Raw genomic sequence first — 16,614 nt, forward strand, 5'->3', positions numbered from 1 at the left:
TATTTTGTTACTTTGGCAACAAGGTTCTTGAAAGACTTCCACGCCAATAAAGGCATTTGAATTTGAGAACAGGAGATCATTCCGAGTTGGAGAAGAAACCAACAACCACAAAAACGCGATTAGCCTAAATGTCAAACGTTATGGGCACTTAAGGGTTAAATGTCTGGTAAAACCACCATGTATTATACAATTAAAGTCAAGCAGCGGGAGGAGTCCTGAACCTGCTCTCATGTGTGATCTAGATCTGTTTATACTGGCAGCGGTGGTTTCGGAGTGAACCCTCTTCACACCGCGGCTCGTCAGAGGGCGGCTCTTTGGCTGCTCTTTACGCAATCATTATAAAAGCATAACCCCCTCCCTCCCCGCGCTGTCCCGCTCCACCGCTGCGATGTCTATGTCGTAGATAAATGGGCTAGATGCCACACGCCGTTAGCCTGCAGGTTGCAAAGGTTGAAAGTTTGATTTCACATTATTTGCCGTTCTTCTTCCTTCTCCTCCTTCTTCTTCCTCTTTGGGGCTTTGTTTCTCCTCTGCTCGGATACTGCGCTGACTTAAGCATTGGATATGTGCACACAGGATGATGACAACCCCTTTCCTCCCCGTAGAAGTAAAATAAAATAGGCTTTCGCACACACTGGATTTACTCCTGTCGTTCCATATGAAGAAGCCAAAAGTAAGTGATTGTTTCTGTTTCTTTGTTTGTTTTTTCTACTTAAGGAAATAAACCGTTTGCGCTGCAGCGTGACGCAGGGCAGCAGGACACGCTGCTGCTGGTCTCGAGCCATCAAACTTAACCTGTCAAACGATAGTTTAGCCTTTTTCTTTCTTTCTTTCTATTTTAATTCGTATCAGGCTGTTTTGAATTGGCTTTCAGAGAGATGGGCTCCACGAGCTGTTTTGTAGGAATGAACTGGATATTTGAGTGCCAGCGGGATCAAAGCTGTTCAACTTCCCTTCTCGTGGAGTGGCTTAATTACCGAGCCGTCAAACCTGCTTTCCTTCACACATTTTTTAGCTTTTCGAAAAGAGACTAAAAATTGTCACCTGTCCAGAGTTTATACAGCGGGTCCACGCCTTCATTATTCCGTTGTAAAGAGCGGCACTCCCGATGCCTCCCCCCGATCAACATGATCATATTTACGGCGCCAGTCTGGCACCGTTTGCTCATCTGTCACTTATTCAGTTAGTTATTCTTGAAATGATTTGTAACAAGGGCTGTGGTACAGGACTAGAGACTCACGTTACACCTATTTTATTTATACATCTGAAGATGTGTCTGTTTCACTGTGGAGAACAGACATGATTGATCCACCTTTGCAGCCTGGCACAACTCACTGGTGCGTAAATTAAGCTGGCGTTAATCAGGTGAACTGCGAGGTCAGGGTGGCAGGATGTGCGTCTCTGGATATATATATATTCCCGTATGTGTAAGGTGGAACAGACCGTTGTCCATATGGAGACGTCAAATACGTTTTTCATCCGGCAGCCTGCTTTTGCGGTCTGTCTGTTCTGTGAGGGAGCTCTGTGACCAGCAGCATTGACAACATTATCTTGGCTGACCCGAAAAATGTACAAATTGTCGACTAATGGCTTCTTTCAAAGCTGCTCTAATTATTATCAAAGAAATGGCTAACATTTCTAATTTCTAACAGCTGCTGTCCTTTTTATTTTTATTTTATTTGTATGACTGGTATAGTTCTACATGAAAGGTTTGATCCATACCAGCAGGTGATCTCCTTAAGGCAACCAACTACTCTTAAAAAGAAAGAGCCTTTTTAATGTATCTTAAGTGAGAACAAATATTTATTTCTCTACCTTTAACAAACCCTGTGCACATGTACGTTTGGGATCCAATGTGAAAATAACCTCTGCCTCACTCTGAATGACAATTTAAGCACCTTTTCGATGACTTAATCAGATAAGAACATGTGAAAACATTAAATATAATAATAATAATAATAATGATTTATCGGCGTGTGTGTGTGCATGCCTCTAAAAATAAGTCTTTGAAGTTTCCTGGAGGAAGGGTGGGCATCTCTGCATCCCTGCTGCTGTTAATCATATTGGCAGCAGAGTCTCCCTTTATGTTTTTTTAATGAAGTTCCACAGTAAGTTGTGCCTGGCTGCATCAGTCGACACCTTTCATCTTTTATTTACTGTCCTTTGCCTACAGCTCCTGCTTTCCCCACCATCACGTAGTCACACGTAGAACAAATAAGTAGTGAATCTGCACCAGGGATTCCCTGATCTGTTCTGACAGCCCATAAATCCGTGGGGCTGCCATCAGTTTTTTTTTTTCAAACTGATGGCAGGACTGTCTTTGGTGTTTTGTAATAACCCAGGTATCTAAAGGTTTAGACCCACTCTTAATGAAAGGGACGACTAAAACAAGCATTCTCTGATGAGCTGTGGCACACGAGGTGAATGTATGAGAGAGAGAGAGAGAGAGTGTGTGTGTGTGTGTGTGTGTGTGTGTGTGTGTGTGTGTGTGTGTGTGTGTGTGTGTGTGAGTGAGTGGAAGAGAAAGTGTGTGTGAGAGAGAGAGAGAGCACGTCTGGACCGCCACAGGACATCTCGTCACCAGTAGGGAGCGCTCGTTTTCTGACACCTGCACAGTGTGGGAGAGACCAGTCACTCAGGGCTTTGGGAGGTTTACAGAGATGTCACATGCCCCCCTCCCCCCCTCCATCCATCTGTCCAGGTGGCTGGCTGAAGGTGATGAGCAGCTGGGGTGGGTGTTGTCCAGTCGGAGGTGTCGACCTCTGACACGGGCTGTAAATCCACAGGCCAACTGCTCACATAATGTCGGCTTGATTTACCTCGGCTTTCTTGTTGTGCCCTCTTTATCTGCTTAGGCACCAGCGTGCAACATGAGAAGAGTGCTTTTATTTATTTATTTATTTCAGGAAATCTTCATTGTTTCAGATTTGATAAGTATAGGTGCAGACCAGAAGGCGATGAAATAACGGAGCGCTCTGCATCATTAGATTGATTATGTCACACAACAGGAGGTGGGCGTTGTGTCAGAATTACACTCTCCAGTAATCACAGCTGAATGGGTTCATTTAAGGCAAATTCGATTATAAAAAAGCAAGTAATGTGGACTTGACTCTGCTAAGGGGTTAATGATTTGTTCTCATAGCTTAGTAATGGCATCAGGTCTACAGCAGGGAGGCATGGAGCTGACATGCTGCCTTGGTGTACTGTGAGCTCGCGGCGATGATGGTGATCCTGCTGCTGAATCAAATAATAACTTCCTTTATCAAAGTGGACCCCTCATTTAAAAGCCACATAAAGACGTTTTTCACTAGACTTTCAGTTACTAACGTCCTCTAATTGTCAACAGATATATCATGGATTAAGGCTCATTTGTCAGTGCCGCACATCAAACAGACCCTGTGACTCGTGCTTTACTCACCGAGATGCATCACTGCCACGTTATTGTGTGTCGGCATGACTAGGCTCAATGTTCCTAACCTTCCACTTCAAGAATTTTTTATTTTTTTTTTGTGGCTGCAACATTTAATTAAACATTAAAAACATGTGGGTATCTTGGGTATTCATTTTTTAACAATGCTGGCATTAACCAGTGGATCAGTTCTGCTGTTTTCTCTCAAAGGTTGTGTGAGGTTGAAGAGGTTCAGTCACGTTGATATGGAGAGTCGCATGTTGCTGGTCAAACTAAATTCTTTTGGTTTGGTTATGTCATTTTCTTTCCGTGCCTTGTGGGAAGTCTGAATACTTTCTATTTCACATTCATTTGTAGGATACTGGGAATACCTTAGAGGACGACCACAAAAGCTGTAAAACTCGACCAAATGCTAAAATCCGAAGTGTAACAGCAGAGATTCTTATCAACAACAATAATTTCAAAAAATAAAGATTTGAAGGTCTCGTGTCGACGGTCTCAAATGAAAATAGCCAATGGTGATGTTTTGGATGCAAAGCCTGCGCAGGGCAGCATCGTGCCCTGCGCAGGGGCCTCCCCGTCCTTCGCACACAAAGCTGATGTTTGATCTCAGAAGCAGGACTCTGGCCTCATCTGCAGCGTCCAGGTCCGAGCGGGAGGAACTCAATACTTGAAATAAACTGAGCCTCTTTTTGGGGGGTTTGTTTTGTTTTGTTTTTGGACACCACACACTGCCAGAACCAAGGTTGTGCAGCAGTGTTATTTTTGTTTCATGAAATTGAAAAGGAATTGATTATGTAAGTCATGATAATATACACTTCTTCCATCTCAGTTAGATACTTAAGAGAGTGTCGTATTGTGGCTAAGCAGATGCATCAGCAGAGACCAGCTAACAAAGTGTTTTTTGTTTTTGCAATGTTGTTTCTTAGAACTTTGTTTAAGCAAAAATTTCATAACAGAAAATGCGATCTACTAAACTCACGAGTTCCCAAGCTGGTTTTTCAGAGTGTCATTGCTTTGTGGAGTCGCAGCCTAAAATGTTGCAGTTTTTTTTCTTTTCCAGAAATAAATGGCATGCCAAATCCATAAAAGCAACAATGCGGACATGTTTGGGTTACAGGATTTTCCTCTGTCACAGAGGTCGGGCCTCGTGCATTTGACATATATTTTTTTCTGCAGCAGCATGATGATCAGTGTGCTGTTGCAGAGAAAAACAGTGACTGCATACCAATGCTATTGTAACCCTTTCTTAAAGCAGGCGTGTCTTTGGGTTAATGTATTCAGCAGATAAGATCACCAAGAGCTCCTTGAAGTCCTCGTCTGAAAATGTGTCAGATGAGTGAGTGACATAGGTTTTAGAACATATACCCATCAAGCAGGAGACCGAAAATACACCCTGGGAGAGTTTAGAAACAGTGTCTTAGATCCCGGCACCATTAACTGCTACACGCTGAGGTCTGTCAGTTAGAAAACTCCTGCAGGCCTTTTTTCAACCTGGCGTTCCAGTTTGAAATGACTGGTTGGATCGGTTCAGTAATTTATTAGACGTTGGTTCGGGCTTGTCTTCGTACACAGAGTGCCGTGAGAGGGTGTCATGTGAATGCGAACATTAGTGGGAAAATCGGTGTCATATGGATGCAGTACATGGCCAGAGCCAGGCTGGTGGGGTGTGTTCTGTGGGTTGGCAAGAAGTGTGAACATGAAGCCACAGTGAAACTTTCTTCAGAGGCAATTACCAGCACTTCACATGGCAAAACCTCTCTTTTTCCTTCCTCTGAACTCCAAGGCTGTGTCTCAAGGGACTCCCTATTTCCTACTTGGTGCACATTTTGCAACATATGCTTGCTTGAGTTTAAGATCAGAATTCATGCTCTACTTGGGGCCTTGCATGATTCATCAGTGTCTTCAACAGATGATCTGTCGTCCATAGTTTTACTATTGCAGCCGTTGTTTGCTGGAGAATGGGAAGGCAAGGTGGGCGGGAGATAATGGGGTGCAGAGCCTTGAACAGCTTTGTACGTCAGCGTGAGGATTCTGTACTCGATGTGGAATTAAACAGGAAGCCAGTGTAGGTTTAGCAAGATTGGAGTCATATGTTGATGTGTAGCTTTGGTTAACTCCGCACTCTCTGCTAGCACCTGCCTCATTGTCAGTCTCAACACAGATTAGAAAGAAGCGAGATGGCTCACTTGTCCATCTTCAGCACTGGAAAAAACAATTGCTGCTTCCGGAGTCGATGAGGAAAGTAGCTAACGAGTGAGCCATCTTGCTTCTTTCCCATGAGAGTTGTACATACTCAGGCAGGATGTATAGATCATGTAGCAAGTGACACGTTGTTGTTCCTGTGTAGCGTAAATGAGCTGATACATTATATGATAATGTGACATTCCTTTGGTGCATAGTCTTGTGAACTCGTTGATACTCAATTCCGAGTTTTTAGCCTGGAGGCATCTCTGGAACAACTCTAAATTTATATGTGAAACACATTAGAGCTGGTTGTCAAACATGTCGCCAAGGCTTTGGTGATAAGATGGAGGTACCGGAGTGTTGGGCTACATTTTGATTTTAAGCAATCAGTCAGAGAGTGACAGGGAGGAGTGGGTCAGACAAGGCTTGCGTTCACATAACAGTGGAAATCTGGCCCATCTCTCCTTGTTATGTATCCGAGAGGAAGCATGTAAATGAGGAATAAAAGTAGGCTCAAAACAGAACCTTGTGGGACTCCATGTTTTACAGGCGCTAAGTGGGAACAACTGGCCCCCATGATGACAGATTGTGAACGAGCAGTTCCCAATACCTACAGAACCTTTTCCAATAAGTGACTGTCGAAGGCTGCACTTAAATCCAGGAGGATCAAAAAACATGAAGGCTCCAGAGTCAGCTGACATCAGGAGGCCGTCGCTTACTATTATTTCCGGGATGGGAGTGATAACAGCAGTTTTAAGTTTGAAAGGAAGGATACCAGTTGACGGGGAGTTGATGATGGTGGTGGTAATGTGTGGGGCAAATGGCAGGTAATGAATGGGGAGTCAAGGGAACAGGTGGTGGCCCTCACTGGTAGGCTTTAAGACTGTTTTTTTTTTGTGGAGAATGGAGATTTGGTGTAACTGGAGCTGTCATTTATTAGTTTTGAATAGTATGATGACTTGGCAGCTTTTTAAGGCAGTGTTAAAGTTGATCTGATGCGGCTTGTATATTTGTATATGGTGAGTGCGGATACAGTGCCTTCTTAAATGTAGTAAATACTGAACAAGCTAGACTTTTCTGTGCCCAGTGTTTTTCCAAATCGCGCCGCTGATTTAAAGCCGTGGCCAACATTGAATTCATTAAAACAAAGCAAAAGAGCCAACCATTGTCTGGTTGCTCTGTTTTGTGTTTGTCATCGTTAATTGAACAGCCTTGGGTTTTAGCGCTATGGTCTGATGGTCACTGTGTGCTCCTGGGAATTGTAATGGACATTTTCAACTATTTTATGACATTTTGTAGACTAAATTGTTTAGTTGTAAGTAAAAATAAAATAGTTACTGTTTGTTGCTTCCCCAGCCAACAGAAATCTGTTCGTAATTCTGATTTGAAATGTTGATCTCTGTTTTCGTTTTGGGGTTTTGCAGAGTAACCTCATCTTTCAGGGAGCTGTGGATTCAGCCCTCACACCCTTTCTGAATGTAATGTCCCCCAGAGGCTTAGGTATATTTACTTAAATAGGATTTAATGTGTTTAAAATATAAATATATAGCATAAATGGTGTTTTTTAGTTGATTTGGTTTCCCTTCTGTGCAGCACCCTGCTGTCACATTATAAGTCGTCTGGTGACGTAAATGACATCTGGAGCAAATTCCAAATGCTTGATTACCCAGTCCTTTGAGCAAAGAAACATGCAATTTTAAAAGCACATTCATCCTGTTCTGGTTTCACAATACGTGTGTGTTCTGGCTCTTTCAAATGCCTCGGGTCTGTGTGAATGGATATCTTCTACAAGCGCAAAGTCATCTTAAGCAGTGAGCTATCCCTGTGTGCCTCTGGCTCTGTTGGATGGGTTTTCCACATGATCGGTTGTTCCTCGAGCGAGGATGAGGGGCCACGAAGGACAGTTGATACAGAGGTTTGAAATCGGGATTTTCACATGCATGCATTTGTCAGGACCACATTGCTCTAAGGCTGACATCTTGTGCAGTCAACTTACACTGTTCCAGTTAAGTGCTGTTTTTGACAGTTGTAGCATGACTGATCTTGTGAATAGTTATCTCTTAAACTGTGGCAGCCATAATTGGAAAAATCAGGAGTTGTCTCATGGAATTAAATATTTGAGGAAGAATTCACTACCTGTTTTTATAACTTGACAGTTTTCAACCCTCAACTTTGGTGTGAACACTATTTAGTTTGTCCCAAAAGGTAGCTTGCAACTGAATCTTACAGTCTGATGTTTGTTTGGCACATTATTTTCCTTCTTCCTTTATCCCCATCTCAGTCATGGCTGCATTCATTACCAAAAAAAAACCTGGCTTCCTGTCTTCTAACAGTGTGGAGCACATGTTTCGGATCAGCGTCACTATTCTTGCGCCTTGTGCGATAAAAGCAGACAGCATAATAGATGGTGTATTTGAATAACCACGATGAGCTTGTTAACATCAGTGATGACCGACCACAGTCACGCACATCTGGAGAGTAGAACTTTTTTTTTAACAGTTCAGCAATTTAATGATTCAGGAGTAAAACAGTATAAATTGAGCTGAGCTGTGGGTGACAAGTTGTGAAGGTCACATCCGCAAAATGAATCTGATGGGGGGGGGGGGGGGAGCACGGTTGCTCAACTCAACTTTCTTCCTTGTTGTCAAGCCAAATTCCCCTCTGTACATATTAACCAGATCTGTCCTCAGTTATTTGTTGACATAGTAAGAGATGTGGCTATTATAAAGCGACGATAAGGGGATTATAAAATATCCCTTTTCCTTTCCAAGGAAAACAAGAGAGAACATGCAGTCGTCAAATGCACTTTATCTTCATCCTCCCCCTTTTTAAATTTGCTCTCAGTAGCAAGATCAGATTTCCGGCTTGACATCAGCGGGGAGACCAAAGGCCTTTAGGCGGGACGAACACAAAAGTGTGAAATACTCGCCTGCAAATACATGTCGAGGGTTTTTATTGTGAAAGGTAAGCGCAGATGGAGAGGATCTGGTATGCGCTGCCTTTTTCAAGGTTTAAAGGAGTAATGACGTTTGCAATCTTGGTTTCGGACTACAGAGCCTCCATGTTGTTTTATAAATATATATCGGTCTGACAACAGATAATCCTCTGGAGCTAAGGGGCTATATTTCTGGGGTTACGGTGTAGCCAGCGGCTATTCGGGCCAAGACTTCCTGTTCTGTCCACTGCTCGTTCTTTTTTAATATCCGATGAGAAGTTGGAGTTGAGAGACGACGTGAACTGACGGATTGTTTCACAAGTGGCCATTTTACAAGCTCATTTTAGGACAATAAAAATCAGAATCATCGTCGGACGATAGCCGGTGGGATTCGAGATTGCGTTTCGGCCGAATGCGTTCCAAGGAAAGTATTCAGTACAAAAACAACAGTTCCTAAAAACCATATCGACCTGCAAATTAATCGCACAAATAAAAACAATCAAATTGATTTGGGTAAATTGTGACCGGCACTTTCATATTATTGAAAAACAGTAAATTTCCCAGTGAAAAAAGTTGACGTGATTCAATTAGACATTGGGACTCGAGTCTGGGAGACGGTAATCTGATTAAGCCACCCCGCCATCGGCACAAATATCAGGGGAGATTTTCCTCTCAGGAAATGTGGAATAACAAAATCTCACCGAGCCGAGGGACACTTACTGGTTCAAATGGGAATCTCGTCTGTGTGTGTCCACAAAAAAAGCATCACTGGACAGTTTCTCATCTCTGACCCCATCGTACCCTTCGTCACCATTTTATTTGAGTTTTCACAATTAAAGCCTCTAATCCTCTCCAGCTCTCTCAGCATGTTGATGTTATTTGGTTAAAAGGGCACAGCATTTGATACACACTTAACTATATAAACCAGTGTTTAACACAACAGGTGTTCTGTCTCTTTTTCCACCAAAGCCATAATGACGTCTGGTCTCATTAGACAATCGGAAAGGTTTGAGCCATCACATCCCTTCAAATTAGTTATAGCTATGTGGCCTACGTGAAGCCACTTACTCATTTGGGACCGGTGCCATTATGGGCTTAGCCCACGGGATCTCTACCTCCGTCTGTCCAGCTGTTGGTAACATATTTTCTCCAGACGCATGAGGTCAGAGACATCATTTTATGTATTTTAATATTTCCTCTGAAAAGATGCTATATTCGTCATTCAGTAAAGTTTTCATTAAAGTCACACCCTGTTTTTTATTATGTTTATTCACTTTTTTGCTCATCTGTCCTTCAAGCATTTGGCTCTTCGCAAGTCGGGAAGCACCGATCCCATCTGCCGGATCGGGTTTTGATCTTGGGAGAGAAAAAAAGAGTGACTGCCAAGTTTAACCATCGGAAATATTCCTCAAAAGCCCCTTTGAATAGTGCTTGTTGTCTCCAGCCATGCATTGCTGTTAATGTTGACAGACATTTCTTTGGTCAGTGTGATCAGCGTTCACGGGTCAATTTTAAATTTCAGACTCAATCTGAAAGGTCATGTCATGTTTTTATAATACGCAATAATCACTATGTTCATCCAGAGAAAACAAGTGTGCAATCGCCATTACTACTACAAACCACCACTTTTTTAAATATAAATTTAGCAATGAGCTGTGCGTTCCTCATCCAGAGATAATACCACAGTGTGCAGTAGTCCTCACAACCAAGAACCACCCCGCACTCGTCAGACAAGTGCCTGTTAAGCTGCTGCACAACCACTTTGATCCGATACATCAGGCTCCTCTCTATTACCTTCAAGTGCATCTTGTTGTCGGTACTTTCCTCGGTAGACGGCAGCAGCTGCAGCCTGAATGTTTCTCAGATGCTAATTAGATTTACGCGTGAAGTAAGTGAGCTCCTGTCGCTTGAAAATCCAGCATAAGTCCAGTTATTGTGTGGAGGCTTTTGCTGTTGTAGCCTCTTCGCTGTGTCGTTTGGCGGTCTAAGATAAGACATTTAACCAGTCATACTTTAATACGTTATCGAGGTCGGTGTTCCCCAGTAATCTGAGTCATTGCAAGCTAAACTAGAGAATGAAGCTCTAGCGTAAGCTCAGTCAAGAAGACTACTCTTGTATGCTTGGATTTGTAGTTCATTTCGCGTACATCTGCCATTCCCTCCTCACGCATGCTCACTCATAATTTCCTTGCTTCCTTGCTTGTCATTGTTTGGGGCTGTCAATCATGAGATCAGCTGGTCTCTTCTATCCAATAGCACAGCGACACAGTTACATCGCTAGCCTATCATCTTACTGCTGTCTCTTTTAAATATGACTGTCTCTCTACCTTCAGTACGTTCATGCTGCTGTTACGCGCCCCTCCACCTCCCCATGTTCGCCCAGTCTTTGCAGACCCATCAGCCTCATCAGCCACCACCACCACCAGTGTCTGGACTCCACGGGTGGATTACTTACTGCTGCTCAGGGCAGACGCCCCTTGATTACAAATCTCCCTGTAGAGTCCAAGCGCCTAAGACTGTCAAGACTTTATCATCACATATCCTCTGTTAATAATAAACAATTATCTTTTCTTCATCTGACTTGTCTCCCCTGATTGAAAGTACATTAAGATGAGAAACACTAATGCAGCCGTCTTTATAGTCTCACCATGATGCACTTTATGTTTGAATACTGAGGCCTCTTTTCTGTGTAGTTTAGCCATTAAGATGTTAAATATTGACATGTGAATGTGACTAAGGTTCTTCCTGATGGCCTGTGACCGGGTGAGTCTTTACAGTGCGGTGTGGGAGAGAAACATGATTTTTTTTTTTTTTTTTTTTTTTTTTCCTAATCAGTAAACAGCATAAAGCAATATCTAATGTTGGCACCATTTACAAAGGACTGAATGATATAAACAATGTCATACACAATAAATATTGTAAATATTTTATTAATCAGGGGGATATAGTGTGGCTGGGAATGCTAAACACTGAAGGTTTATCCTTCTATGCGCAGAGCGAAGTCATGTTTAGAGACTTTGGCCCCCAAAAAAAAACCCCAATGAAAAACAAACCTCTGAATTTGAAACCTTTGGTTAACCTTAGCGTGGATCAACTCTAGAACATCTGGACAACAGCCAGCCGGTATTTCATTCGCACGGCCATTATCATCTGCCACGTTTTAATCCTCACATGGGAACTAAGGTCACATGGCCAAATTCAAAACAATGATGTCGGCAAAAGATTAGATAAAATACCCATCTCTGACAAAACAGGCTGCATGCTGCTGTGGACTAATGTCATGCAAGGACCTGAGTTCTGCTTTTATAAGATTATGTGGTTAACAGGGCCACGAGGCCTGCAGCCTGGAGAGCCTGTTCAGCTAATGATACCTCTGCCTCAGAGTGTGGAGGAAAATTGGCCGGGGGGCGGTAATCATCCATAGCATCGATATGATGAGAGGGAGCCGGCCTTGAGTGCTGTAATGCACCTGACAATGACGGATAAGAGGGCTTTCGTTTGGAGGGTTACACCTGATTGTTCTACTCTTTTGGTTTGATATCAGCTGGTGCAAGAATAATGCTGCATTTACATCTACAGGCAAACCAGATATCACGTTGGTGGACGGGAAAGTTAGGGTGAGTCCGGCAGAGACTGCATTTACAACCGAATATTACTCAGCTCCCCCTCACTGCAGAGAGTTGTTCAAGTTTGCAATAGAATATTAAGCGATTGCTGCATTTTATAGCGACATGCATTTCCAGAATGATTCCATAAAATAGTAGACACTAAATATATATTTCTTTATGTATTTTATTCCATAGCCATGGCAACATATCGTCACTCGTTTACGTTTTTTTTTCTGTGCTGTCCAGAGGGTGTTGTCTGTCTTCCGTCTGATTCCATGTGAATGCAGCATAAAAATGGTTGATTTGCTTTATTAAGGACACAGAGGGCAGCATCGCTTTCAGTGTTCCAGATGGGGCCTGTTTTGGGGGCCCGTTTTTCCGCATGGGAAATGATTTCTTTCCCTGTCAGTGCGGCTGTGACTTCAGTCTCATAAGGTCACTTTGAGAGCGTCGGGGGAAACATTCAAATGAGTGAGTTGAAGTCATCTCGCTTTTCACACTGGAGCCTTGCTGTTTATTGATATGTTTGGCCCAAGTTGTGTGTTGGGAGCTCATGAGCATTTTTTGGATCCGTTTGTTTTTGCACAGGAATTATTTCACAGCGATATATTCCTGTTGAGATAAGGCGGCTCACGATAAGATGGGAATTATTGCTCTATTTTGCATCTAGGTTTTCGTTGGGTTCTTGGGTTTCGTACTGCATCACAGAACATTGTAATAATGTTGTAAGCGTTGTGTGGATATGGGTTAACCTCAAGAAATATTTACTACAATAAAAACGGTCTATAAGTTACAAGCTACATATGTATGTGACAAACATTGATATTTTTAAGAATGTGTCCAATTTCATTTACTGCTGAGTAGGAGAGACTCCTACACATCCATACATATAATTGTTGAAGCCGTCAATGTCATCATTTTAACATATTCTTACTCTTCTTTTAAGCTTAGCACAATAGCAGAAAATATATTGAATACAATAATACGTGAGTACTGTTTTTTAGTGTCATGCATGGTGGCAAATATTTCCTCATGAACATTTGCTTTCTTCGTAGCATGTTAGCCAAGAAACCAAAATGCCTCCAGTAGCTTGCAAACCACCATCATTACAAGCAAAGTCGCACTTTAGTTGATTTAATTGGATATTCTGCGAAAACCACGACTGAAGGGATTCATGGTATGCAAATCTAATAGTTTACAGCTACACATTTCGATGGATATAATAACGATTGCAAGCATATGATTGTAATACTAACAGCTCAATGTGCTTCTATTGTTTATTCCCTTGAAATATTCAAATATAATCCAATGACGAACCATAAAAAATGTCCATATCTTTATCTAGACCAAACAAACACAAGACTTTCACCCAGGAGACCGCTGTTTGTGTCCCGTGTGAAACCAAGTCAGTTTATTTTACCTTAATTTTGCTACGTAATTTACGCGAGTTCCGTAACAAGCGTACCAAGTCCTTTTGTTGCGTAAGTAAACCTAAAAACTACATAAGCCTACATTAGAAGTATATTTTGAAAAGACACTGTATGCATATAACAAGCGGAAACTGTGTTGAACATGAGTTTATGGTCTCAGTCGCTAGCTTTAAGTTTTCTTTGAAACAGCATGATGTTTATTTCGTAAATGATGGTCCAATAAGGAGCAAAATAGATTATAAAGTATGTTAGTATGCTGTGGCCATCTTGTGATTGACAGCTTGCTATCATGGTGTTGTCCGTGTTTCCGTCTTACAACTTTAATTCTTTCAGTGCGTTTTCAGATCATGAAAGTTAACGTATTGTCTGGCTGTTCAATGTTGGGTCGTACTTGGCTCCACCTTCTTGCAAAAAGCCAAAATAGCACCAGCCAAAAACCAAGATGGCGATGGCCAAAATACCAACCACAAGGTTTCAAATCTGTAGTCCACAAAACAATATGGGTGATGTTGCGGTGACTGCATCGGCTTCTTATATGCAGCCTGTGGTTTTACAGGATAGAAAAAAGTTTTGCGAAGTCCAGCACGAGCCGTCTATTTGCAAGAAAGAGCTGAGTCAGCTGAGTGCAAGATCCTCGGTGGTAGGTCTGCTCTTGAACCTCCAGTGAGAAACACTAAAGGAGATTGACAAACAACTTTCTGAGGAGTACATTGAGTGTAAATATAACTTGTTAAATCCAATAAACACTTTATAGTTCTGGCTCTCAGTTCGTCTGTCAACATCTCAGATATGTATTAGTGGATTTCCATAAAACCTGGAGTACAAATCAGCCTTGGAGCAAAGAAACCATTAATTATACTGTGTTGGCAATCCAGATCTGGGAATCCTGCCATTACACATTTTTTAGCTATAACCCTAGGTCAGCATCAATGACATAATCAACTACGTCAGTGAAGTGTAAATGATACATCCTGGCGTGTTTTAATAGTTAAATTCAACAATGTAGAAAAACATAAAATGATGCACCCGGTATAATGCAGTTCGTAACATTTCCTCTCATCCATTTGAAGTCAGGTCTTTCATAATATCATGTGATTTTAAACCAACTAACTATCTTCCCACCACATTTTCCGAACATCTTTTCATGTTACAGGACACTTCACAACTTGACAGCCCCGGTGAACTTTGAACACCCCGACTTGTCGTCAGAACCAGCAGCTCCTCTAACTTTAGTAGCGTTCAGCTGGCTTGTTTCATGGGTTGTGAATCTGTCTAGTAAAGAACCGGGGAATGTGGGCCGATCTCTCCGTCGTCACTCACACATCACGTCCTGCTGTGTATACTGCAGTGTTTACTTGGCCCTACTTGCTCTCTCAAAAAAGAAAAGCCACAGGGATGACCATGAGTTTTAAAAGAATAATGGCCGCCAATAGCTGCACTAGCTACTTACAGCTGCTCTCAGCATGAAGAGTGCACATGTGTGCAGAACATGTTACCCCCCTTCACTGGCTTTACTCTCCATACTCTCAGCACATGTGGTTTTGTTGAACATGTTTTCTATAAAATTGAAAGAGAACCAATGTCTGACAGTGTGGGACCCACACGTGAAATGTCGTAAACAGGATCACACTGTAAGCGAGTGGCGATGCTCACCACATACACAACAGGTTTTCTGAGTTACGGCTCTTCTTCGTTGGTGTTTGGGCGTGTTTCAAGATCACAGGAGTCCTTCTGCACTGGATTCTGTCCAAACCTAATTACATGGTTGTTGTTGTTTTCTTGCAGTGATTTTCCAGCCAGTCTATATAGAATATCATTTAATTTGTTGTCTGTGTTGGCCACCACCGACTGAATCATTCTTCAAACAAACTTTGCAGGGGTGAAACCAGGTAATGCCAGTGTTTTATTGAAATTCCCATTCAGTGAAACCAGATACTCTAGCTATGAAATAAGCATCCAGTCTGGTGCTTTGTCTCTATCTGGTGGCTTTTTCTAAAATGTCAACCTGTACCCAACTTAAGACGCAAACAAAAAAAGTATTTTAACTCGCTGAATTGAGACAGAAAATTTGGAGTGTGAGATCCCATGAAGAAACCACATGGATTAGATCTGTCCATAAGGCTTCCATGGATCTGTAACAAGCTCCCCTATGTTGGACACTTTGATACTGCACAGTTCCTGACTGCTGATGCAGTGAGGAAGCACCAGTCGGCTTTAAAGGACACGACAACAGGTCAGAGGCAGAGAAACTATCAAGAGGCATGAACTGTTTGTGACTGTTCGAGTCTGGAAGTCGTTAAATTACAATAAGTTCAAAGTATGTTTTGGAGAAGACAAATATCCTATTCTTTGAAAACAGACAAAGTACCGGAATCTGTTCTAATTTGTTAAAGATCTTTGGTGGTTTTGCTTTGCTTAATAACATATCCTGGACCTTAAGCGGCCTACTCTTGTTGTATCTGGAGCTTCTCTGATTCTATCCATTGTGTCCTGTACTCATGTGATTCATGACATGCAGGAGGGTGACGCGTATCTGATGAATTACAAGATACCCCACGCATTTGTCTTTTACTAATCCCTCATTGTCCCTGTCTGCCATTGAGAGACGATTCATTTTGGTGAGCAGCAGAAGCTCGGTGGAATTGAATTACGTCCCATCTGTGCTTTTAAATGCCGCTTTTTTCCTTCGGCCTTTTCCTGCTGTTGATGGATCACTGTTCCATTCTCTTCCTGTTGTGGCTTCGTTTGACCAAATGTGCAGTAGCAGGAGGAAGGTGGGTGGCAGACTGCCTTGAAGATTTGACAATGACTGATCTAAATGGCCCAAACTGGCAGGGAAAGTGTTGACTTAAAAAATAAAGTAGGAATGTAACTGTGAATGAGAAGCAACAAGCTGCTCCAAGAAGCACAAGCATGGTCATAAAACCTTTCTTGAATAAACTACAGAATGAAATGCTGCTGGACTGGTTGAGGTGCCTGAAGCTTAGACCTGGCTCAGCTCACTATTATCATGTTATCCGTCTTTGTGTAACACTCTAAAGCTTT

At 42.3% G+C, this 16,614-nt stretch overlaps 1 protein-coding gene across 1 annotated transcript in view; it reads left to right on the forward strand.

The window, feature by feature from the left end:
- The first annotated feature begins 378 nt into the window (after nt 1–378).
- Nucleotides 379–16,614, forward strand: part of kitlga (kit ligand a) — a 32,911-nt gene continuing 16,675 nt past the window's right edge. Inside the window, exon 1 of the mRNA XM_031861200.1 lies at nt 379–673. Coding sequence (XP_031717060.1) covers nt 659–673 — 15 coding nt within the window. The 5' untranslated portion in view covers nt 379–658. The remainder of the gene's footprint in view (nt 674–16,614) is intronic.

This window comes from Anarrhichthys ocellatus, unplaced genomic scaffold, assembly GCF_004355925.1.
Source record: "Anarrhichthys ocellatus isolate YVR2014 unplaced genomic scaffold, GSC_Weel_1.0 scaffold2, whole genome shotgun sequence".
NCBI lineage: Eukaryota > Metazoa > Chordata > Actinopteri > Perciformes > Anarhichadidae > Anarrhichthys > Anarrhichthys ocellatus.